The sequence below is a fragment of the Caretta caretta genome, chromosome 2 (genome assembly GCF_965140235.1).
Source record: "Caretta caretta isolate rCarCar2 chromosome 2, rCarCar1.hap1, whole genome shotgun sequence".
NCBI classification, from domain to species: Eukaryota; Metazoa; Chordata; order Testudines; family Cheloniidae; genus Caretta; species Caretta caretta.
The window spans coordinates 192070445-192091584 of NC_134207.1; the positions used below are offsets into that span (position 1 = coordinate 192070445).

General features: G+C 41.5%; 1 protein-coding gene across 6 annotated transcripts in view; it reads right to left on the bottom strand.

Moving 5' to 3' along the window:
- Positions 1-1420: 1420 nt before the first annotated feature.
- ATP2C1 (ATPase secretory pathway Ca2+ transporting 1) overlaps positions 1421-21140 on the bottom strand; it is an 81931-nt gene continuing 62211 nt past the window's right edge. For 5 of the 6 annotated variants that reach the window (XM_048838749.2, XM_048838747.2, XM_048838748.2 and 2 more), the window contains 8 exons: positions 16611-16661; positions 15593-15759; positions 13440-13508; positions 10955-11071; positions 9403-9550; positions 4803-4898; positions 3276-3417; positions 1421-2293 (listed from right to left, as the gene is read on the bottom strand). In XM_048838749.2, coding sequence (XP_048694706.1) covers positions 2163-2293; positions 3276-3417; positions 4803-4898; positions 9403-9550; positions 10955-11071; positions 13440-13508; positions 15593-15759; positions 16611-16661 — 921 coding nt within the window. In that variant the 3' untranslated portion in view covers positions 1421-2162. The remainder of the gene's footprint in view (positions 2294-3275; positions 3418-4802; positions 4899-9402; positions 9551-10954; positions 11072-13439; positions 13509-15592; positions 15760-16610; positions 16662-21140) is intronic. The other variant, XM_075125705.1, reaches the window with a different exon arrangement.

Consider the following 21140-nt stretch of genomic DNA (forward strand, 5'->3'; position numbering starts at 1 on the left):
AAGTCCCACTGACCTACAGTAGAACCTCAGAGTTATGAAAAAAGTGACGAACTGACCAGTCAATCACACCTCTCATTTGGAATCGGAAGCACATAATCAGGCAGCAGAGACACCCCCTTCCCTCCCCAAAAATAGGAAATACAGTACAGTACCGTGTTAAACAAACTACTAAAAAAAAGGGAAAGCAGCATTTTTCTTCTGCATAGTAAAGTTTCAAAGCTGTATTAAGTCAATGGTCAATTGTAAGCTTTTGAAACAACCGTAACATTTTGTTCAGAGTTACAAACATTTCAGATTTCAGAGTAGCAGCTGCGTTAGTCTGTGTCTGCAAAAAACAGGAGGACTTGTGGCACCTTGGAGACTAACAAATTTATTTGGGCATAAGCTTTCGTGGGTAGCTCACGAAAGCTTATGCTCAAATAAATTTGTTAGTCTCCAAGGTGCCACAAGTCCTCCTGTTCTTTTTGCAAACATTTCAGAGTTTCGAGCAACCTCCATTCCTGAGGTTTCATATCTCTGAGGTTCTACTGTAATTTCCCAGAGTTTCTAGACTAAGTTTAAAACTAGTTTTAAACCTGTTAAGACAGTTTCCTGAAAAGTTTTCTTCCAGAAAAGCTTGAAATTTACACTGAGAAGTCAGACTGTAAAAGGAAATAGCAAGGAGTTTTCTTTGCAGGGCAGGAGAACAAAAGCAGCAAAGATAATAGATAGAATTAAGCTTCTTCAGGGAGGAAATGATTTCATACTGCCAAAGAGAATTACAGTGCACTTGTTTCCAAGGGAACAAGTTACTGCATACTGCTTTATCAAAACATTTCTTGGGGGGGTATGCTAGAGGTCTATAAAATCATGACTGGTGTGGAGAAAGTGAATAAGGAAGTGTTATTTACTCCTTCTCATAACACAAGAGCTAGTGGTCACCAAATGAAATAGGTAGCAGGTTTAAAAACAAAAGGAAGTATTTCTTCACACAACACAGTCAACCCGTGGAACGCTTTGCCAGAGGGTGTTGTGAAGGCCAAAACTAACAGTGTTCAACACAAAAAAAACCCCCACACTAGATAAATTCATGGAGGATAGGTCCATCAATGACTGTTAGCCAGGATGGGCAGGGATGGTGTCCTGAGACACTGTTTGCCAGAACCTGGGAATGGGCAACAGGGGATGGATCACTTGATGATTTACCTGTTCTGTTCATTCCCTCTGGGGCACCTGGCATTGGCCACTGTCGGAAGACAGGATACTGGGCTAGATAGACCGTTTGTCTGACCCAGTATGGCTGTTCTTATGTTCTTAATAACATTGAGTGTGTGGAAAACACTCGAGTGATAATGTAGTGTTTGTACATTAAAACAACCATGTTGATAGTGAAACACGAAACTGGTATCTGCAGGAATGCCAAAAAAACCAAGCATGATGATCTAGTGTAAGTGCCAGTTTCATTCAACACACCAAGTTAGACTTTCACACACACTTTAAGAAAAGCAAACATTTACTTCAAATTGCAGTATAGGCTTTTCAATCACAAAAAAAAAAAAAAAACAGTGATCAGACAGTGGTCACGTCCTGTGCAAAAAAAACTTAGGATATACAAAAAAATAGTAGCACAAGGTACTTGAACCATTTACACATTGCCGGATAAAGTAAATAAATACAGTAGCTGAAATATGGCACAGGTGCCTCAGATTCTAAACCAAAAGGAATGCCTCTGAAATGTTTAAGTTTATCCTTGCATTAGTTACAAAGTCCCACCACCATAAAAGTAAAGGAAAACAATTAAATAAAAACAAACTAAAATATTTATATCTAAGATGGTTTTTGTACAGGTATATCTCCGAAGTGCAGAAGGTGGGACTCAGGCTTTGACATTTCTCTTTAAAGTACCCTCCAACACACTTTACAAAGTTCTACTCAATCTCAAAAGTAAATTTATATTTGAGGGAAAATGTTACCAAAGTTGCATAATTTAATTTGTTACTCCCACAGCTGGAAGTTTTAAATCTCAACAGTCTTGAATATCAGTGTTCATCTTTAGTTGGTGAAACACAAAGAACTTGACAAAAGCCCTCAGGATTTCTTTATCCTCCAAATTCTTTGTTTTGCTTTCTCTTGCATCCTCAGACTGCAATTCCTAGTTTGCAAATAAAAGAATGCAATATGCATCATACATCAAGAAAAGATGACGAAGAAGAACTTCCACGTTTGTGGATCTTTTCCTTGCTTCTCTCAACAACCTTCATGATCTCTGCCACTATGCAGACAGAAGAGGTGAGGCCCAGAAGAAACAACAAATCTAGAAGAGACAATTGGGTTGATTTTAACTTTGCTTCTTGTGCTTTTGCTAGTCTTTCTACAACCCAAGTCATACATTATGTCCTGTACTCCAGAACAAGTTAAGGTATCTTTTCTTTCTTACAGGCATTCTAATTGTTGAATATATACACATTTTAAGAGTCAATTTTTACAGGATAAAAATTAATGTATATATGTTACTCAGAATCCTTGGGATTGACAGAAAGTTTAAATCGAAATATTTCATTCTATATTTTAACTATTTTCTATTAACATTTGTTAAACTAAGAATGTCTAATGTATTACTATAAACAATATATTTCAATCTTATTCTGAATAGGCAGCTTTTTGGAAATGAAACCTGTAAAGAAGGAGTGATATTATACAATGAGAAATACATGTATAGGAGGTAATTAATTTTCATCTCCAGGAAACCTCAGTATAAAATCACCATCATTACATTACTGTTGGCTTGATAAAGTTAAGATACTTAAAGTGATGGCAACTGTGGTAAAACGGCAACTTCTCAAAATCCTGACTGACATTTTAATGAAAACAATCCTAATGATGTGGAATTTCTACTTCTTTTTAAAGAGACATTTTCTGGTTAAGCTCAAGTTTTTAAAATTTAGTGAATTAAAAAAAACCCCACAAAAAAACCCAGAACTTCACAAAAGAATAAAAACTGATCAGTACTTCACTTTTGCATACATTGGAATTTATGCTAGAAAAGAATTCTATGCATATGACGTATTTATGGATCTTGGAAGTACTGAGCCATTTGTTTTGTGCTTTTCATATACATGTAATCATTGTTCTAAGCAAACTTTAACAGGACTTTGTACAAGATAAGGCTCTGCACCATGTGCATTTCATCTATGTATAAAGGGCAAAATATGTTCTATAACCTTCTGCCACTGGATTTGGGGATTGATCATCAATGCCTAAAACAGAGCTAAGTGGAAAAGGAATACTTTTCTTACCTAGTACACTCAAGCTCTCTGTCTGGAAAACCTTCTGAAGCGGAGGAAAGTAAATGACCAGTAATTGCCCCATTATAGATCCAAGAACCGCATAACAAAACATTTTGTTACTGCAGAGTCCAATCTCAAACACAGATTTTGTCTGTGAAATAAAATAGTGAATTACGTTATATCTGTAGTTTTAATTCTATGATCTCTCTGTGCCTTAGTTATTTGCAACCAGTTATACAATGCAAAATTCTTTCCCTATCATTTGTTTTTATCCCAACATTCAAAAACTCAGTGACAGATTTGGGACAATCCAGAACAAATTCTCAAAAGATAAAATAAGATGATCCTATGTGATAACTATGTGATTTCTATACTTAATGAATTGCATGTTGTCTCAAGATTGAGCTGTTTTCTGTTTAAGGTTAGGGATCCTTCAGAATGAAGAGAGGCAATATGATGGACACCCACCAATAACAGTACAGATGGATTCAGCATTGCTGAATCCACTTGTTGTAGGCAGAAACATGGTCTAGATAACAGAAAGACAATTTAAAAAACAAACTGAAGAAATTTTAAAAAGTTAGTGATATTTAACTTAAAAACCATGTTCTCATTAATCCACATAATCCAGATTTACAAGGTTATTTAGGCACCTAAAGAGGCAGATGGTCACTTCATGGGATTCACAAAAGCACCTAAGCAGGTTAAATGCTTAACTCCAATTGATTTCAATGGGAGTAAAGTGCCTAACTTACTTTGGCACTTTTGGATATCCTACTAGGCACCTATCTGCATCTTTAAATGCCTAAATACACCTTCATAAATCTGGCCCTAGGCTAAGAAAATAAAATGAGGGGGAATTTGCTTCTGCACATGTACAATAAGTATTAATGGACATCTATTGTCAGTGCAACAGATTCATTCAGAACGTATCATGAAAATATAGCTGGCCAGTTAAGGGTCTATTTTCTCACAGTGCAACTGTTTTTTGTTTGTTTTTAAACATGTAATTCACACTGATTTATTTTCATAACAAGGCTTAGCATAACAAATTTTCCTTGCTTTTTGTGGATAGCAAGTTAACTAGAGGGATTTTATTTTGTGAAGGTCCCTAAACAACTGAAGGTATTAACTGGTGTACTGTAAGGGAAGAATGATTATTAAATACATACATGCAGCAATACAGAGACACTAGCTTTTGCGTTTTTAATTAAGTTTTCTTACTCTTGTGAGTTTAGGTCAGCATTGCTAGCCTAATGTTTTGGGGGTTTCATGCATCAATTACCCCAAATTAAAACCCTAGCACACTGACGTGTGACTTCAAATGCTAGCCTGTTAAGCCTGTGGAGCTGCTGAGCTTGTTAGCTCACATTAAAGCTGTGAGACATCACTTTCTCACATGATGAGAAAGTACATTTAAGAAAAAGTCTGAAGCCCAGAAATGAAATGAGCACAGCTTCAACAGAAGAAAAGTATAGTTACTTTATAAAGGGACAAAAATCTCAGGATACTTATGTTAGATATAGGATTGCATACCTGAGATCTGGAACTCAAAGCATTGAACATATCAAAAAACACAAAACAGGTGAAGGTCATCGTTGTATCTCGAGGTGTTATGACATTATCTCGTAACTAACGGAAGAAAGCAAGAAAATGGCTTCAGTGTATGTAACCTTGTAAATGAACAAACATTCAAAGCATTTATTTTAAGGAAGTTTTGTTCTAATATTTGGAAATAGCAAAAACTCCACTTTTGCTAAATCAGCTTGTTGCAGTCAAGGAACAAGCACTTACATACATGCTTATAAACTTTAATCTCATTAAGTAGTACTCTTAATTTCAGGTTGTGATTAAAATTAATGGTGTGATTTTGCAAATATTTATGCACAACTCTGAGTACAGGAAACTAATACATTACAATCAATATTTGATATTTCCCTCCTTTCAGGATACGAAGTTATGTGGTCATTTTAGACCACCAACCACTTTCAATGCCCAAAATGCTCACAGAAACATATTTGAAAAGCACATCTGTGGAGCTGTGGGGGAGAAATGGGGAATGCTTTGAAATAAAATTACTCACCTTGTACAGTAACTTTGGTTTTTCAAGATGTTCCCCCAGGGGTGCTCCACTTCAGGTGCACATGCAGCTCTTGAGCCCTGGATCAGAAATTTTCATTAGCAGCATCCAGTCAGCCCATTGCACACATCCTATGCCTCCTTGGGTCACACAAACAGGTTATCTGGGGATGTGCGGGGGAACCACCCTCAGTTCCTTCTACACCTGAACATCCCACAGAGAACAGTTTGAAGCAGGGGAAGGAGGGTGGGTAGTGAAGCACCCTCAGGAACACGTCTTGAAGAACCGCAGTTACTGCATAAGGTGAGTAGCCTCTTCGAGTAGTGTCCTTATGGACGGTCCACTTCAGGTGGCACTGTTTCATAGGAATGGCCTTTGAGTAGCCAGCAGTTGAGGTCTGGGAAGACTAGGATTGCTTCTTGTTGGAGGTAAACAGCCAGTGCCACCAGGACCTTTGACAGCCTTAGGGTGCAAGAAAGGTCGAAGGGAAATAGTACTGGAAATTATCTTGGCCTATAGCGAAGCATAGCCATTTTCTTGTAGGTCGAGAGCCAAAAACCAATCCCATTCCTCTAGTGAACAAGTTATAGCTGTGAGTCACAATCCTGAACTTCTAGGATTTTACTTCGAAGTCTTAGATCCAAGATCAGTCTCCACGCTCCATTCTCCTTTGGCACAAGAAAATATTTCTAGTAAAACCCTTTATCCTTGTGAGGAGGTGGGATCTCCTAACTGAAGGAGAGAGTCCGTGTCTTCTCTCAATATAAGCTCGTGAGAGGGATTCCTGAAGAAAGATGGGGAAGAAGGATGGAAGGGACGAGTTAAAGTGGATGGTGTAGTCTGACATTATGACCCTTATGGCCCATTTGTCTGTGACCCATCTCCAAGCATGCTGGAAATGGGAAAGGCAGTCAAAGCAGAGGAGGTGGGTGAATCGTTTCCAGCTGTAAAACCAGAGGTGTGGGAGGATTTGCACCCTCACATGAACCTGTCAAAACTGTTGGAGACTACTGAGTACTTGTGGAGAGTGGGTGAGTAGCCCTCTGTGTCTTTTCCTGGGAGGGGCAGAAAATTTATGAAATCCAGAGAACTGAGCAGAACAGACTCTCTGGGCAGTCTGACCTACTAAATCTTCTCGTATTCATAGGTGTACATATATACACATATTGGGATCATAAAGTATACATGCTAAAGGACTTTGAAGTCCTTTAGCATGTACACAGACTCATCTGTGATCTCCAATAGCAGCTTTAGCCCATCGAAGGGGAGGTCTTCAGTGTTCTGGACCTCTCTCAGAAACCCTGAGAGTTGGAGCCCAGATGCCTTGCACATAATACTGCCATGGAGATGGACGTGGCAGCAGCGTTAAAGGATGCTTGAATAGAGCATAAATGGCCCTCTGAAATAATGGACTACACTTGTTCCTTATGTTCCTGCAGCAGATATTCAATAAAGGCCATAAATCTATCATAGTTTATAAAATTATATTGGTCTGTGATCGCCTGATACTTCACAATCTGAAATTGTCTGGCTGCTGACTAATAGGACTTCCATCCAAAAAGGTGCTAGTCATACAGGTCCTTGTAGACTTGGATTAGTACTGCTTACCCCATTCATTTACAGCATCCTCCACCAGGGAGTTAGTTGGAGGGGTGAGAACACACAAATTCTCAGTCCTTAGGGAAATAATATAATATTTCTTATCTTCCTATGTACACACTGGCAGAAAAGTATCAGGTGTTTGCCACAGTCTTAGCTGGATCCAGGAGTGCCTCTATAATGGGCAACATTACCCTGGAGGGCATTGCTGACTGCAGGATGTCCAGCAGTTTGTGCCACGAGTCCTTGACCTCTTCAAGTAGTATCAGAAGAGTGCCAGCTGCCTTCTTTGTAAGATCCTGAAAGTGCCAGAAATTGTTTGCCACAGAAAGCAGAAGAGGCATAACTGCCTCGTCTGGAGACAGAAGATGAATTATGTGTTTGAGGGGTGTCCTCTATCCACCTTAGCCTCCTGTTCCTCAAACATCTCATCTTTTGCAGGGGGACTGGTTAGAGAGGAGAGAGGATTGTACACATCTAGCATCCTTATAAGACTGTCAGTGGTTTGGCAAACTGCTGCTGGTAGCTCAGGGATCCCAACATGGCCACTGGGGGTCCCATACAGGAGTGAGGATGGTTCCACCATTTTTGTCATCGAGCACAAGGATCTTCCTATGACACTCAAAGACTGGGTTCCTACATATCCATATAGGAGAACCAAGTCAGTCTCTTTGAAGTCTCCTTCATCCTACTCAATATCCTTCAATGGGGGGAGGCACCCACAGAAACGTGTGAAGAGTCCTGCAGTACCAAAAGGCCATGGTAACCTGGAGACCAGGATCTCACTACTCAGATGCTCAGTATCCATGAGCAGTAGGGACCCTGATTCATCCATCACAGACAGGTCCTGAGTGTACCTGAATTAATGTGGTACAGAGTAGGGGAGAACATGGCAGCCAAAGACACAGTACATCATTTGGGACCATACTGATACAGGTACTGATCTTCTCTGGTGCCACTGTTTGCTCGGAACTGAGGGTGCTGAATGGCTAGGCACTGACAACAGGGCTATGCCAGATGGTACCAGCCAAAGTGGTTATACTTGGCCTCCTTGTTCCTTGTACACTATACTGTGGCCTTGTAGGAGCAGTGTTTCTCCTTCAAGCTATGGGGCTTTCCAGCTCTGTTGGTACCAGAGGATGAGTTTTTCACTTCTACAGTATCAAGCTAAGAGGTCAAGGCTTCCAAGACCATGAAACTCAGAGAGGACTGGGGCCTTTTAGGAGCTGGCTCCTTAAGATGAGTGTCCACACTCCTCTCCTTGGAAACATTCCATGAAGCCTCCAGAGCCTTCCTCTTCTTAGGGGAAACGTGCTAATGTTGAAGGGGTACCAAATCTGTTTGGTGACAGATGTATGGGGGAGTGGGGGAAGGCTCCTGACTCAGAAGGCAGTCCAAGGGAGCACTCTATCAGCCACCTCAGTTTAGTCTCCCTGTCCTTCCTTTCCCTGGATTAGAGGGCCAGGCAGAAATTGCACTTCTTGGAGATGTGCAACTCCCCAAGCAATGGACACACAGAGTGGCCATCGCTAACTGGTATATGCAGGAGAGGCAGTGTTTAAAATGTGGCGAGACATACATACTCTGCCAGGACAATAAGGCTCCCAGAAGGGAAGAGGAGGAGTCACATCAGTCCTCTTATGACTATATCATTAAGAACTAAGCACACTTAATCCCAAACTTTTGAGGGTTGCACTCCCACCCCTTACCCAGGGGCCGGGCTGCATGAACAGGGATAAGGGGGCCAAGGCTGGGAGTGGGGCTGCAGCCAGAGGCCGTGGTTGGGGGTGGGAGCAGAAGCAGCACCACTGCCAGGCCCGTGGTTAAGTGCAGCTCTGCTCTCAACCCCGTCCCCAGCCTTGGCCCAGGAACGGAGCCGAGGCCAGCGGCTGAGGGCGGGGCCAGGAGCAGAGCCATGCTGAGGCTGGGGCCAGGCGGCTTCTGCACTAAGCTAATGCTACACGAAAACCACCATAGGAAATGGTACACAAGATAGCAAAGGTACACTCAAGGTAACAAGTGAAAGCCCGGTCTTAGGCCAAGGTAGTTGAAAAGGAACCGAGGGTGGTTTGCCCATACATCCCTATTTATGCTTGGCGCATAGCACAAGGTGGCATAGGACGCATGTGCAGGCCGGACAGCCACAGCTAATGGAAAATCTCCAATTAAAGGCTTGAGAGGCGCACGTGCGCTTGAAGTGGAGCACCCACAGGGTGCCTGCCTGAAGAGGGTCTATTTTTAATACCACACCTATTACTATTACAGCTCTCCCTTCCAACAATCTCTGAAATTCTTCCCTACAATCTGGTTGCCCAGCATACAATTTGGGATGAAACGGTTTCCGAAAACTAAAAATTCAAATTTATGGACATTCTTAATTTAACTGCTAATATTAATGGGATTTGTGCTATAAATGAAGTTTAACTTATTGCTTTAACACTTCTCCATTTTTCATACCTCCCTCCAGAAGACAAAGAGTGTTCCAAACACAATAATTATTGATGAAACTAGTATTTTAGCAATCAAGTTTTTGGTCAAAATGCTGTCCTTCAAGTTTCTTGGGGGCTTCCGAATAACATCTTTATCCACAGGTTCCACTCCCAGGCTTTAAAAAAATAAAATCAAGACATTTTAGAATACTAGAATTTATCACCAAAATACAAGATTTCAAATCAACAGTGAATCATTCAGAACGAGAATGATCTTATATGCTTTTCTGAATAGAAGGAATATTCAGTCTGTAAACAAGAGTCCCCTCTAGCATACGAGTACTTATTATTCCACATTAAGTGCCATGCAGTATTAGAGTTGTAGGGTTGCACTGTCATTTAATGTAGTACTTTCCTGCATCACGTGCATCTTAGATTTCTCGAGTCCCATCACCATAGCTCCCATGTACTTTCAAAAAATCTAAAATATAGGTGACACACATGCAGTAGCAGAAAAAGGTTTGCTCTTAACCAGTGTATCCAGTGTCTAAACTCCCCTAATCTGGAGCTAATGGACTGTACTCTTCTCTCCCACACATCGGGAGACTGTTTACTCAATACAAGAGGAACTTGTTGCCAAGTGCGTCCTCAGAGCAGTCACCCTTCACCTGATTCTTTCCTGGCACACACTTTTAGAAGTGCTATAAGCTGTAAACTCAAACCTTTTGAACGTCATGCAGAACTCTTCTTAGATTTCCTTAAAAACTAGGTCGGGCTACTAGCCCATGGAATGCTGCATCCAGCCTTCGGAGAATTACAATGGAAAGGTCACTGCCACTGCTTAGGAAAGCCGAAGTCCAGGCCCTCTCTTGGAAGGTGCTATCTCCCTTGTTCAATAGGAAGGATTCATGTCCTTCTGACAACAAAAATCCCTCTTCTCTAAAGTGATACATCTATCTGTATGGTATCTGAAGCATTATTCTATTTCTTGATTAGGGCAGTCATAGACAGAACTATTGTTACCAGAACCTTAACAGATCACTCATTAGATAAGAATCAGACCAAAATAAAGGATGAGTTTACATGGTGGAGACCACCGAACTCTAGTGGGACAAAGGAGCTTATTCATATTGCTCCTGACTCTTTTGGAAAAAAAGAAGTTACTTCTCCCTTATCAAGGAGAAGTTATGGCCAGGTCATTTTTATCCTGATCCCTCTCTCAACCACATATGCAGAAAGCAGTAGAGCAATAGAATCTGGGTTTGCTGGGAAAAAAATGAAGCTAAGTGTCATCAGCATACGGGAGACACTGCAGTTTGAAGTGTCAGTCTTCCTTATTCTTTATACGCACTGAACAGAAGGGATACCAATACAGAGCTATGCTGCAAACATCACACTAGGTAGCAATGTTGCACTAGTAAAAGATGTTCTCCCAGTTTTTAGAAGTCACTTTAAAATAAGTTCGAGAGAGAGAGTTCTCAAGTTACATACATAGGAAGTTGCTCTTTCCTGAAAAGATTATGGTATTTGTTTATTTTGCTGGAATCAGACTCCATCAAGAGGTGAAAATAATGTTTTACCTTTGAGCTGGAGGTCCATCCATAATAATATTGATCCACAAGATCTGCATGGCATTGAGAGGATTAGGTAAATTCATTAATGTAGCCAGTGAGATTAAAGTCAATGCAGCTATACTCCTGTTGAGAAAAGCCATTTTATAATTGTCAGCTCGGCACATTCCTGAAGATTAGTTGATAATACTTTCTACTCAACACTTCACAACATACCTAATTTTCAGCACTTGTTTAGATAATCTTAGTACTTGATTTAAAAGCTAACCCTGACTTTGCAAGGCAAAGCATTGGGGCCACTTAAATTAATCTGTCAAAACAGATTTTGTTTAAAATATGGAAGTTTTTTATTTTATATTAATGCAACACAAAAAAAAAATCAGAGTTGGTCTTTTAGTCTAAAAATGACTCCCAAACTTCCAGATCATCTTTTAAAAGTATCATTGGTCAACACTCAACAACTTAATATATTTTGCAATAGGTAATTAATTTGCATATTTTGTTGTGTTGGTTTGAGCAACAGGGTGTGTAGAAAACTGAACTTTTAACTATGTTCCTTGGAATGCAAACTGCTAGATTAATTTTCTTTTAATGAAAATAAAGACGCTGTGTGGAACTGCTAGTTTGAGAGACTAATAACCTTAATTAACCAAGTGAAACACTACCCAGACTTCCTAAAACAAGAAATTTTATTTAGGGATGGGGACACTTCCCTCTACAGATTGATCAGGAGACAGGAAAACACAGACAGGTGAATGGAATCAAAGAGACAGGCTCTAATTTTATTAATACTGAAAGGGGACTGATCCCCCCCAAAGTATTAGGAATTAACTGGGTCCAGTGCAAGGTTACTTGGCCTAACATTACAACCAAGAAAGAATTCCTGATTCAGCCCACTGCTAGCTACCCAATCCTACCACACTTCTCATGCAAAGGAGAAATGAATCTCAGAAAAGGGACCACTCTGTTTGCAAAGACCTGAGAACACCCTAGGCTGAGTTCACCAGTCCCTCCTGGGTCTTGTGCTCAAGTATACCCCAGGTATAGTCACAACTTGCAATAATATTTATTGACATTTGTTATCCCCCCTGCATACCCTGCCTCTTTAAAAAAACAAAAAAACAAAAAAAACACCTCATCCTTATTATCCTCACCTACCTTACCTGCAGCATGCTCAAGGTGGGTAAAAAACCCACTGGGTAGCTTGCCAATCTTTCCCAGAAGGGGGGAAAAAAAAATTGAACCCAGAAGATGATAGGTTAGGCCCACTGCAAGCCTAGAAACTTGGATATGGGTGTGGGTGGCTAGGGGAGACTGAGGTCTGTTCCAATCTTATCAGGCCCCCCACCCCCATGATTGATGTGTGTATTCTGGGCAGGGAGAGAGGAAGGGACATTGTGACAGATGGAATGCCCCTCTCCAACCATGACCCTATAGGAGGAGTGGGCAAACTACGGCCTGCGGGCCAGATCTGGCCCATCAGGGCTTTGGATCCAGCCTGCGGGATTGCCCCCAGCAGCGGCCGGCACCACGTCCCTGTGGCCCGGGCAGGGGGCAGAAGAGGGCCCCGTGCGTTGCCCCTGCCTCCAGGCACCGCCCCCCACAGCTCCCACTGAGCGGGAACGGGGAACCGCGGCCAATGGGAGCTTCAGGGGAGGTACCTGGAGGCACGGTAAGGGCAGCATGTGGAGCTTTGTGCCCCCCCCCATCCAAGAGACAGTGCAGGGACGTGGTGCCAACCGCTTCCCAGAGCGGTGCGGGGCCAGGGCAAGCATGCAGGGAGCCTGCCCTGGCCCTGGCGCGTGCCGCTGCCACCCCGGAGCCGCTTGAGGAAACCGGCACCAGACCGGAGCCTGCACCCCACATCCTTCCTGCACCCCAACCCCCTGCCCTGAGCTCCCTCCTGCAGTCCACACCCCTACTGTACCCTTCTTCCCTGAGCCCCCTCCTGCATTCTGCACCCCTCCTACACCCCAATCCCCTTCTGAGCCCCCTTATATACCCCACACCCCTCCTCTGCCCCAATCTCTTGCCCTGAGCCCGTTCCTGCACACCGCACCTCCTCCTGCACCCCAACCCCCTGCCCTGCATACAATTTCCCCACCCAGATGTGGCCCTCAGCCCAAAAAATTTGTCCACCCCTACCCTATAAGGTGATCAGACTGGCAGGAGAATGGCTAAGTAGTTCCTTTCCATCTTAGAGGGGGGTTGTCAAGGTGTCAAGATTTTTTAAAAACAGCAAAATAACCACTGACCAAAGTCACACTTACGAAATACGAATAGTAAAATAGAAAATGGGGGCAGGGGGAAAATGAACAATTAGGAAACTTTCACAATAATGGTCAATGTGCCTTCTAACCTAGTGTGTACCACCACCAATGCTTGTAGACTCTACACTAATATTTATCACATTCGGTTCTGTGCAGTATGAAACTTAACTCATTTACAGTGTAATTGGAAGCTTCTGACATTGGCAATGATGTTGCAAACTTACGTGCTTAGTTGAAATCTAACAAAATTTTTTATGTTATTATAAATTCCTTTACCCTCTTCAATTGCAGACCTGCAATTAAAAACAAAACAAAAACAATACTTACACAGTTAGACCAATGAAGGTAATGTAAAAAAAGCTTAAAATATTAAGCTATGCTGAAAAAAGTGAATTCCAGCAGTTTTAATTATATTTTAAATTGTTTCAAACTTCACAAAATGTTACAAGAGCCTTCTATTCCACTCAGGCAATTATAGTCATGCTTATTCAGCTTTTCTATTATTACTAATTTAATCATATTAATTTTCTCATTCCAGTTCTGCTACAACTTGACTTTCAAAATAAGAGGATATAATTTAAAAAAAAGAGATCACTTACAGGTGACCTTAATACCTGATCCTGAAGAGCTACCTTTAACTCATTTGCACAAGAAACGGATTTCCTGATGCTATGCGGCTAAATCACAATATATTCCTTTAGAGAATAATCAGCTTGAAGAGTTTCAGAGGGGTTAGTTTCAGAATTTAAGGGTTAGAGCATGACTAAGTTAACCTATGTGAAATCTATAAGGCTAGTTGAGGAGTTAATATATACTCTAGATTAGATGGCAGTGTTTGACTCCAGGGCTTCTATCTAAATAAGACAATATCCCTATTCTTGTCTTAATGAATACAAGCAAGGATAATCAATTAGTTACATACAAGGAGCTGATAATGCCTGAAAGTATTTTTATCATCTGTAGACATTTCAATAGTTTGTTTCTTTTCAGAAATAAAATCAAGATTAAAATCCGCAATATTGGACTTTTTCTAAAAGATGCTCTAGGAACTATTTTGGCAAAGTTTGATGGCCTGTGTTGTACAGGAGGTCAGACCAGACGATCACAATGGTTCCTTCTGGCCTTGGAATCTATGAATAGGAAAACACTTGTAAGTGCTGAAGTGCATCATTCACGCAAAAGTTGGCTAAAGCCCAGGAAGAGTGTTCGGAAATTCTCCTGTTCTATTTTCCCCAGACTTAATGAAAAACACGTTCAGTTTTACAAATAGCTTAATCTTAAAGAAAAGGTAAACGGTGGGTGAGAAGGTAGAAATCAGAAGCACAGACTAGGAATAGGAAGGTAGAGTTTGTCAGGCAATGAGAAATACTCCTAGTGTAGTGCAATGGAGTGTACTCCTGCTATACTACAAGGACAGATGTGTTCGAGTAATTTCTTTCAACAGGAGAGGTCCAACATCCCCAAGCTCCATTTGCATGGGGCTGGAGACTCATCCATTTATCTTGTATTTATTTTGGTTTAAGCCAAAATACCATCGCTGTTTTTCTCAGCTAACAATGTTTTGTAGGAATGACAAAACAATGAAAAGTAACCCAAATCAAAGATGGTCAGTGGCAGCTTTCAAAACAGTTACTTTTGCTGTGAGATTTCAGTTCCTTCCTGGAGGAAGGACTGCAGCATCAGAAGGTACACTTTGATTTATCTGAACGTAAAGAAGTCCAAACATCTCTTGCATTGAAGCGAGCGGCGTCTCTTTCCGCTTCCCAGCGCTGCGGCTCCACTGGTGGTAGGGCTGGTGCTACATACCAGACGCTTCTGCTTTTTAAAGCGCGTGACTCCCGTGTGGCCTAACCTGGCTCAGAGCGGTTCCATACGTGAACCGTTGTAATGCGATGTCCTTTCTGCACTGCACTCTTCATTACCAATGTTCAAACCAGCAGAAAGTGTTAATGGGGAAAAGAGTTCAGTGTAGACTAGGCCTAAAGGCTTAAATAGTTCTACTACCAATATGCATCTAAGAACAGACTCCCTTCTCCTCCTACAACTCTCTCCATAGAAATCTGCATACTCTTGCTGACAAGCTGCCCAAGTGCTTATGAAAGGTAACCAGATAATACGAAAAGCTTATTTAGAGCCCATGAAAATAATGGTTTGAATAAAGGCATTAATGTTTTTTAGACTACAGTACAAGCTAATCAACACTAAAGATCTATTTTCTTAGGATATGCATAGGAATTTGTAAGTTAACTGCAGCTAAATAAAGAAGAAGAAAGTATCCATTTGCAAAATATAGTTCATTTGGGGGAAGGGGGAAGTGATTTCCTAATGCTTATTTTATTTAAGATTTGTTGAATACTTGCAAAAATCAGAAACTTACATTATTGTCTGAAAATCATCATCCACTAGGATCATATCAGCTGCTTCCTTACAAACATCCGTTCCAGTCTGCCCCATTGCCACTCCAATATCTGCAGCCTTCAGAGCTACAGCATCATTCACTCCATCTCCCGTCATAGCTACTACCGCACCATTGTTTTGTAAGGACTACAAAAAAGGAAAGAATTTGTTTAAGGCAATGATCAGAGCAATCTGGTCCACACCACTTTCCTGACAGTCTAAGAGCATGTCATCTAATTATAAAAATGGTATTATGTTCCCATTTAAGTGAGCTCTTACCTGTGATTTCTCCTAAAGAAAACCACACCTCAATCTAAAGTTACTGTAATCCTTCCCAGGAAGCCCAACTAAAAACCTATGCTTGTAAGGAAGTGAAAGCTTGCTCAAAAGTTGAATTAAGAAATAATCAAAAAGAGCAAATAAAGTCCATGAAGACGACCATGTGTTTATATTTAACACTGTTTTCCTATATTTCTCTCAATTACATTCCAACTGTTTCTTAATGTTTGATTTCTTCATTATCTTTGCTCTTTTACTTGTGCTAATTGTTATCTTGAAAAAATCTGTTTTGTAGTCCTGCTTTATTCACTTTTCTTCTAATGTTTCTATGTCACTTTAGCCATTTTTTTAGCTTCAGAATTGAAGCATTCCAACAGAAGTGGCTTGAAATTCATGCCTTTTCATTCTGTTTGGGATGCAGCAGAAACATGGATTCCCATAAGTTTCTAGTGAATTCAACTGCAGTGTGACATTCTCAGTTGGCCCTCTGGCATCTGAAAAAGTGTTATGCTGCCCAACAGCAGATACATGTAGCCACTCCGCTGGGCATTGTGAGGTTTCCCAACTTTTCTTTTCAAATAAATTTCTGTTTCACAACCAAATACATTTCAAATCTATTTCATTCTGACATATCTTAACCTGTTACAATTTTAACAAATACATTACAAAATAATGTCTATAGCAATTGTCCTGCACTTCCTACTTCTGGAGAAACATACCTTTACGATTTTCAGTTTATGCCTGGGACTGGCTCTGTAAAACACTGCAACCTATCAAAGGAAAAGCATAAAGAATGAGCATTGAAAACTTGAGAAATTAAGGCTGAAACTTATACTGTAAAATTAGATGATACAAAAATACTCTGAATACCAAACTATATCCCCATATAATTAGCTTTCAAGTAGGAGCATTCAGGGAGTTAGGTTTATATTAATCAGATTAGATGTTATCCATATTTCAATAAAGGTCACAGATTAAGAATGCTGCAGTCCTCATTTTTGCAGACTGGAATTCTTTTGTAAATAAAACAATATTTTGGAACAAAAGAAGTTGTGGAAAAGTCAAGTTTGAGCCTCAAATTAACTTTGTGTTTTTTTAGTTTTAGTAACTGAACATTCACAACTGCCAAAATTGCAAACTGAATGAGGTTATTCATCAGTCAAGCAAGTTAACTATCCTTTGCAAATAATTGGTTTGTTAGAGGGAGCTCAGGGATTGATTAAAAATTAAAAAGGCATGGAAAATTTTTCATAAGAAGAGACTAAGACGACTGGCACAGTCTAGAGGTAGTGAATACATGACAAAGGTATAATGAAGAATATGTACAAGGTTGATTGGGAACTTCTATTCATCCTTTCCCATGAAACAAGAAGGAGGCCATTCAATGAAATTGAACACATCTATTAAAGGAAACCTCTCACAATGCACAATTAATTCTTTGCCATAAGGTATTAGAGGCTAAGAGATCAGCTGCACTCAAATTGATTATACACATAATGAAAACATCTGAAGTTAAATTAGTAAGGTTTAAAAAACCCAAAGTTTGGAAGGGATATAAAGCTTCATACTTCGTATCACATGACAACCTCTAATTGAGAGAGATCAAGAAAAAGTTTGGGGCAAGCTATTCCCTATCTACTGATGACTGGGTTTCTTGCACCATCTTTTGAAGCATCTGGACATGGTCAGACTAAGGGCAGGTCTACACTAAAAGCGCTACATCAGTGCAGCTGCACTAATGCAGCTGCGCCACTGTAGCACGTCTGGTGAAGATGCTCTATGCCAACGGGAGAGTGCTCTCCCGTCCACCTCCGCAAGAGAGGGAAGCTATGTCAGTGGGAGACACACTCCTACTAATATAGCACCAGTGTGGACAGCACTTAGGTTGCTGTAATTTGCGTCGCTTGGGGGTAGGGTTACAAACTGTGGTTGGACAAATACCTGGAGGTTTCATCACATGACATTTCTTTAATTAAAAATTAATCTTTAATTCCTGGAGACTCCAGGGCAATCCGGGGTGGGGGGAGGTGCATCTTTTTCACACCCCTGTGCAATGCAAGTTAGATCAATTGAAGCAGAAGTGCAGACTTGCCCATAGTGAACAGCTGGCCTGGTCTGCTATGACAGTTTCCATGTTCCTAAATTAGAGGGTTTGGCTTTTCATAATTTAATGCATCATCTTTCTATTAAAACCATCTTGTCAGTTTCTTAGGAAATATTTGTGGCACCTTAGAGACTAACCAATTTATTTGAGCATGAGCTTTCGTGAGCCACAGCTCACTTCATCAGATGTGTACCGTGGAAACTGCAGCAGACTTTATATACACACAGAGCAAACAGCAAATAGCAAACAGGGAAAGATTAAGAATGAGCTCTCAAAAATGGATACTCTCATAAAGAACCAACCTTCCACACAAACTTCCTCGTGGCTGGATTTTACTAAAACTAGACAAGCCATTTACAATGCACACTTTGCTTCTCTACAAAAGAAAAAGGACACTAAACTTTCTAAACTACTACATGCTACAAGGGGCCACAGCAATGGTTCCCTCACCCCACCTAGCAATATTGTTAACCTATCCAACTATACGCTCAGCCCAGCAGAAGCAGCTGTTCTATCTCGGGGCCTCTCCTTCTGCCCCTCCACCCCCACGAACATGATACAGTTCTGTGGTGACCTAGAATCCTATTTTCGACGTCTCCGTCTCAAGGAATATTTCCAAAATACCTCTGAACAACATACTAATCCACAGAGGTCTCCCTGCCAACACTACAGAAAGAGGGATTCTAGATGGACTCCTCCTGAAGGTCGAAACAGCAGACTGGACTTCTACATAGAGTGCTTCCGCCGACGTGCACGGGCTGAAATTGTGGAAAAGCAGCATCACTTGCCCCATAACCTCAGCCATGCGGAACGCAATGCCACCCACAGCCTCAGAAACAACTCTGACATCATAATCAAAAAGGCTGACAAAGGAGGTGCTGTTGTCATCATGAATAGGTCGGAATATGAACAAGAGGCTGCTAGGCAGCTCTCCAACACGAGTTTCTACAAGCCATTACCCTATGATCCCACTGAGAGTTACCAAAAGCAACTACAGCATTTGCTCAAGAAACTTCCTGAAAAAGCACAAGATCAAATCCGCACAGACACACCCCTGGAACCCCGACCTGGGATATTCTATCTACTACCCAAGATCCATAAACCTGGAAATCCTGGGCGCCCCATCATCTCAGGCATTGGCACCCTGACAGCAGGATTGTCTGGCTATGAAGACTCCCTCCTCAGGCCCTACGCTACCAGCACTCCCAGCTACCTTCGAGACACCACTGACTTCCTGAGGAAACTTCAATCCATCGGTGATCTTCCTGATAACACCATCCTGGCTACTATGGATGTAGAAGCCCTCTACACCAACATTCCACACAAAGATGGACTACAAGCCGTCAAGAACACTATCCCCGATAATGTCACGGCTAACCTGGTGGCTGAACTTTGTGACTTTGTCCTTACCCATAACTATTTCACATTTGGGGACAATGTATACCTTCAGATCAGCGGCACTGCTATGGGTACCCGCATGGCCCCACAGTATGCCAACATTTTTATGGCTGATTTAGAACAACGCTTCCTCAGCTCTCGTCCCCTAAAGCCCCTACTCTACTTGCGCTATATTGATGACATCTTCATCATCTGGACCCATGGAAAAGAAGCCCTTGAGGAATTCCACCATGATTTCAACAATTTCCATCCCACCACCAACCTCAGCCTGGTCCAGTCCACACAAGAGATCCACTTCCTGGACACTACAGTGCTAATAAACAATGGCCACATAAACACCACCCTATACAGGAAACCTACTGACCGCTATTCCTACCTGCATGCCTCCAGCTTTCACCCTGACCACACCACACGATCCATCGTCTACAGCCAAGCTCTGCGATACAACCGCATTTGCTCCAACCCCTCAGACAGAGACAAACACCTACAAGATCTCTGTCAAGCTTTCTTACAACTACAATACCCACCTGCAGAAGTAAAGAAACAGATTGATAGAGCCAGAAGAGTTCCCAGAAGTTACCTACTACAGGACAGGCCTAACAAAGAAAATAACAGAACGCCACTAGCGGTCACCTTCAGCCCCCAACTAAAACCCCTCCAACGCATTATTAAGGATCTACAACCTATCCTAAAGGATGACCCAATACTCTCACAAGTCTTGGGAGACAGGCCAGTCCTTGCCTACAGACAGCCCCGCAACCTGAAGCAAATACTCACCAACAACCACATACCACACAACAGAACCACTAACCCAGGAACTTATCCTTGCAACAAAGCCCGTTGCCAATTGTGCCCACATATCTATTCAGGGGACACCATCACAGGGCCTAATCACATCAGCCACACTATCAGAGGCTCGTTCACCTGCACATCCACCAATGTGATATATGCCATCATGTGCCAGCAATGCCCCTCTGCCATGTACATTGGTCAAACTGGACAGTCTCTACGTAAAAGAATAAATGGACACAAATCAGATGTCAAGAATTATAACATTCATAAACCAGTCGGAGAACACTTCAATCTCTCTGGTCACGCAATCACAGACATGAAGGTCGCTATCTTAAAACAAAAAAACTTCAAATCCAGACTCCAGCGAGAAACTGCTGAATTGGAATTCATTTGCAAATTGGATACTATTAATTTAGGCTTAAATAGAGACTGGGAGTGGCTAAGTCATTATGCAAGGTAGCCTGTTTCCTCTTGTTTTTTCCTACCCCCCACCCCCAGATATTCTGGTTTAACTTGGATTTAAACTTGGAGAGTGGTCAGTTTAGACCAGCAGGTGAGTGAGTTTGTGTGTGTATGGGGGTGGGGGGGAAGTGAGAGAACCTGGATCTATGCAGGAAATAGCCCGACTTGATTATGTAAAGAGTTGTCACTTTGGATGGGCTAGCACCAGCAGGAGAGTGAATTTGTGTGGGGGGGTGGAGGGTGAGAAAACCTGGATTTGTGCTGGAAATGGCCCACCTGCTGATCACTTTAGATAAGCTATTACCAGCAGGACAGTGGGGTGGGAGGAGGTATTGTTTCATATTCTCTGTGTGTATATAAAGTCTGCTGCAGTTTCCACGGTACACATCTGATGAAGTGAGCTGTGGCTCACGAAAGCTCATGCTCAAATAAATTGGTTAGTCTCTAAGGTGCCACAAGTACTCCTTTTCTTTTTGCGAATACAGACTAACAC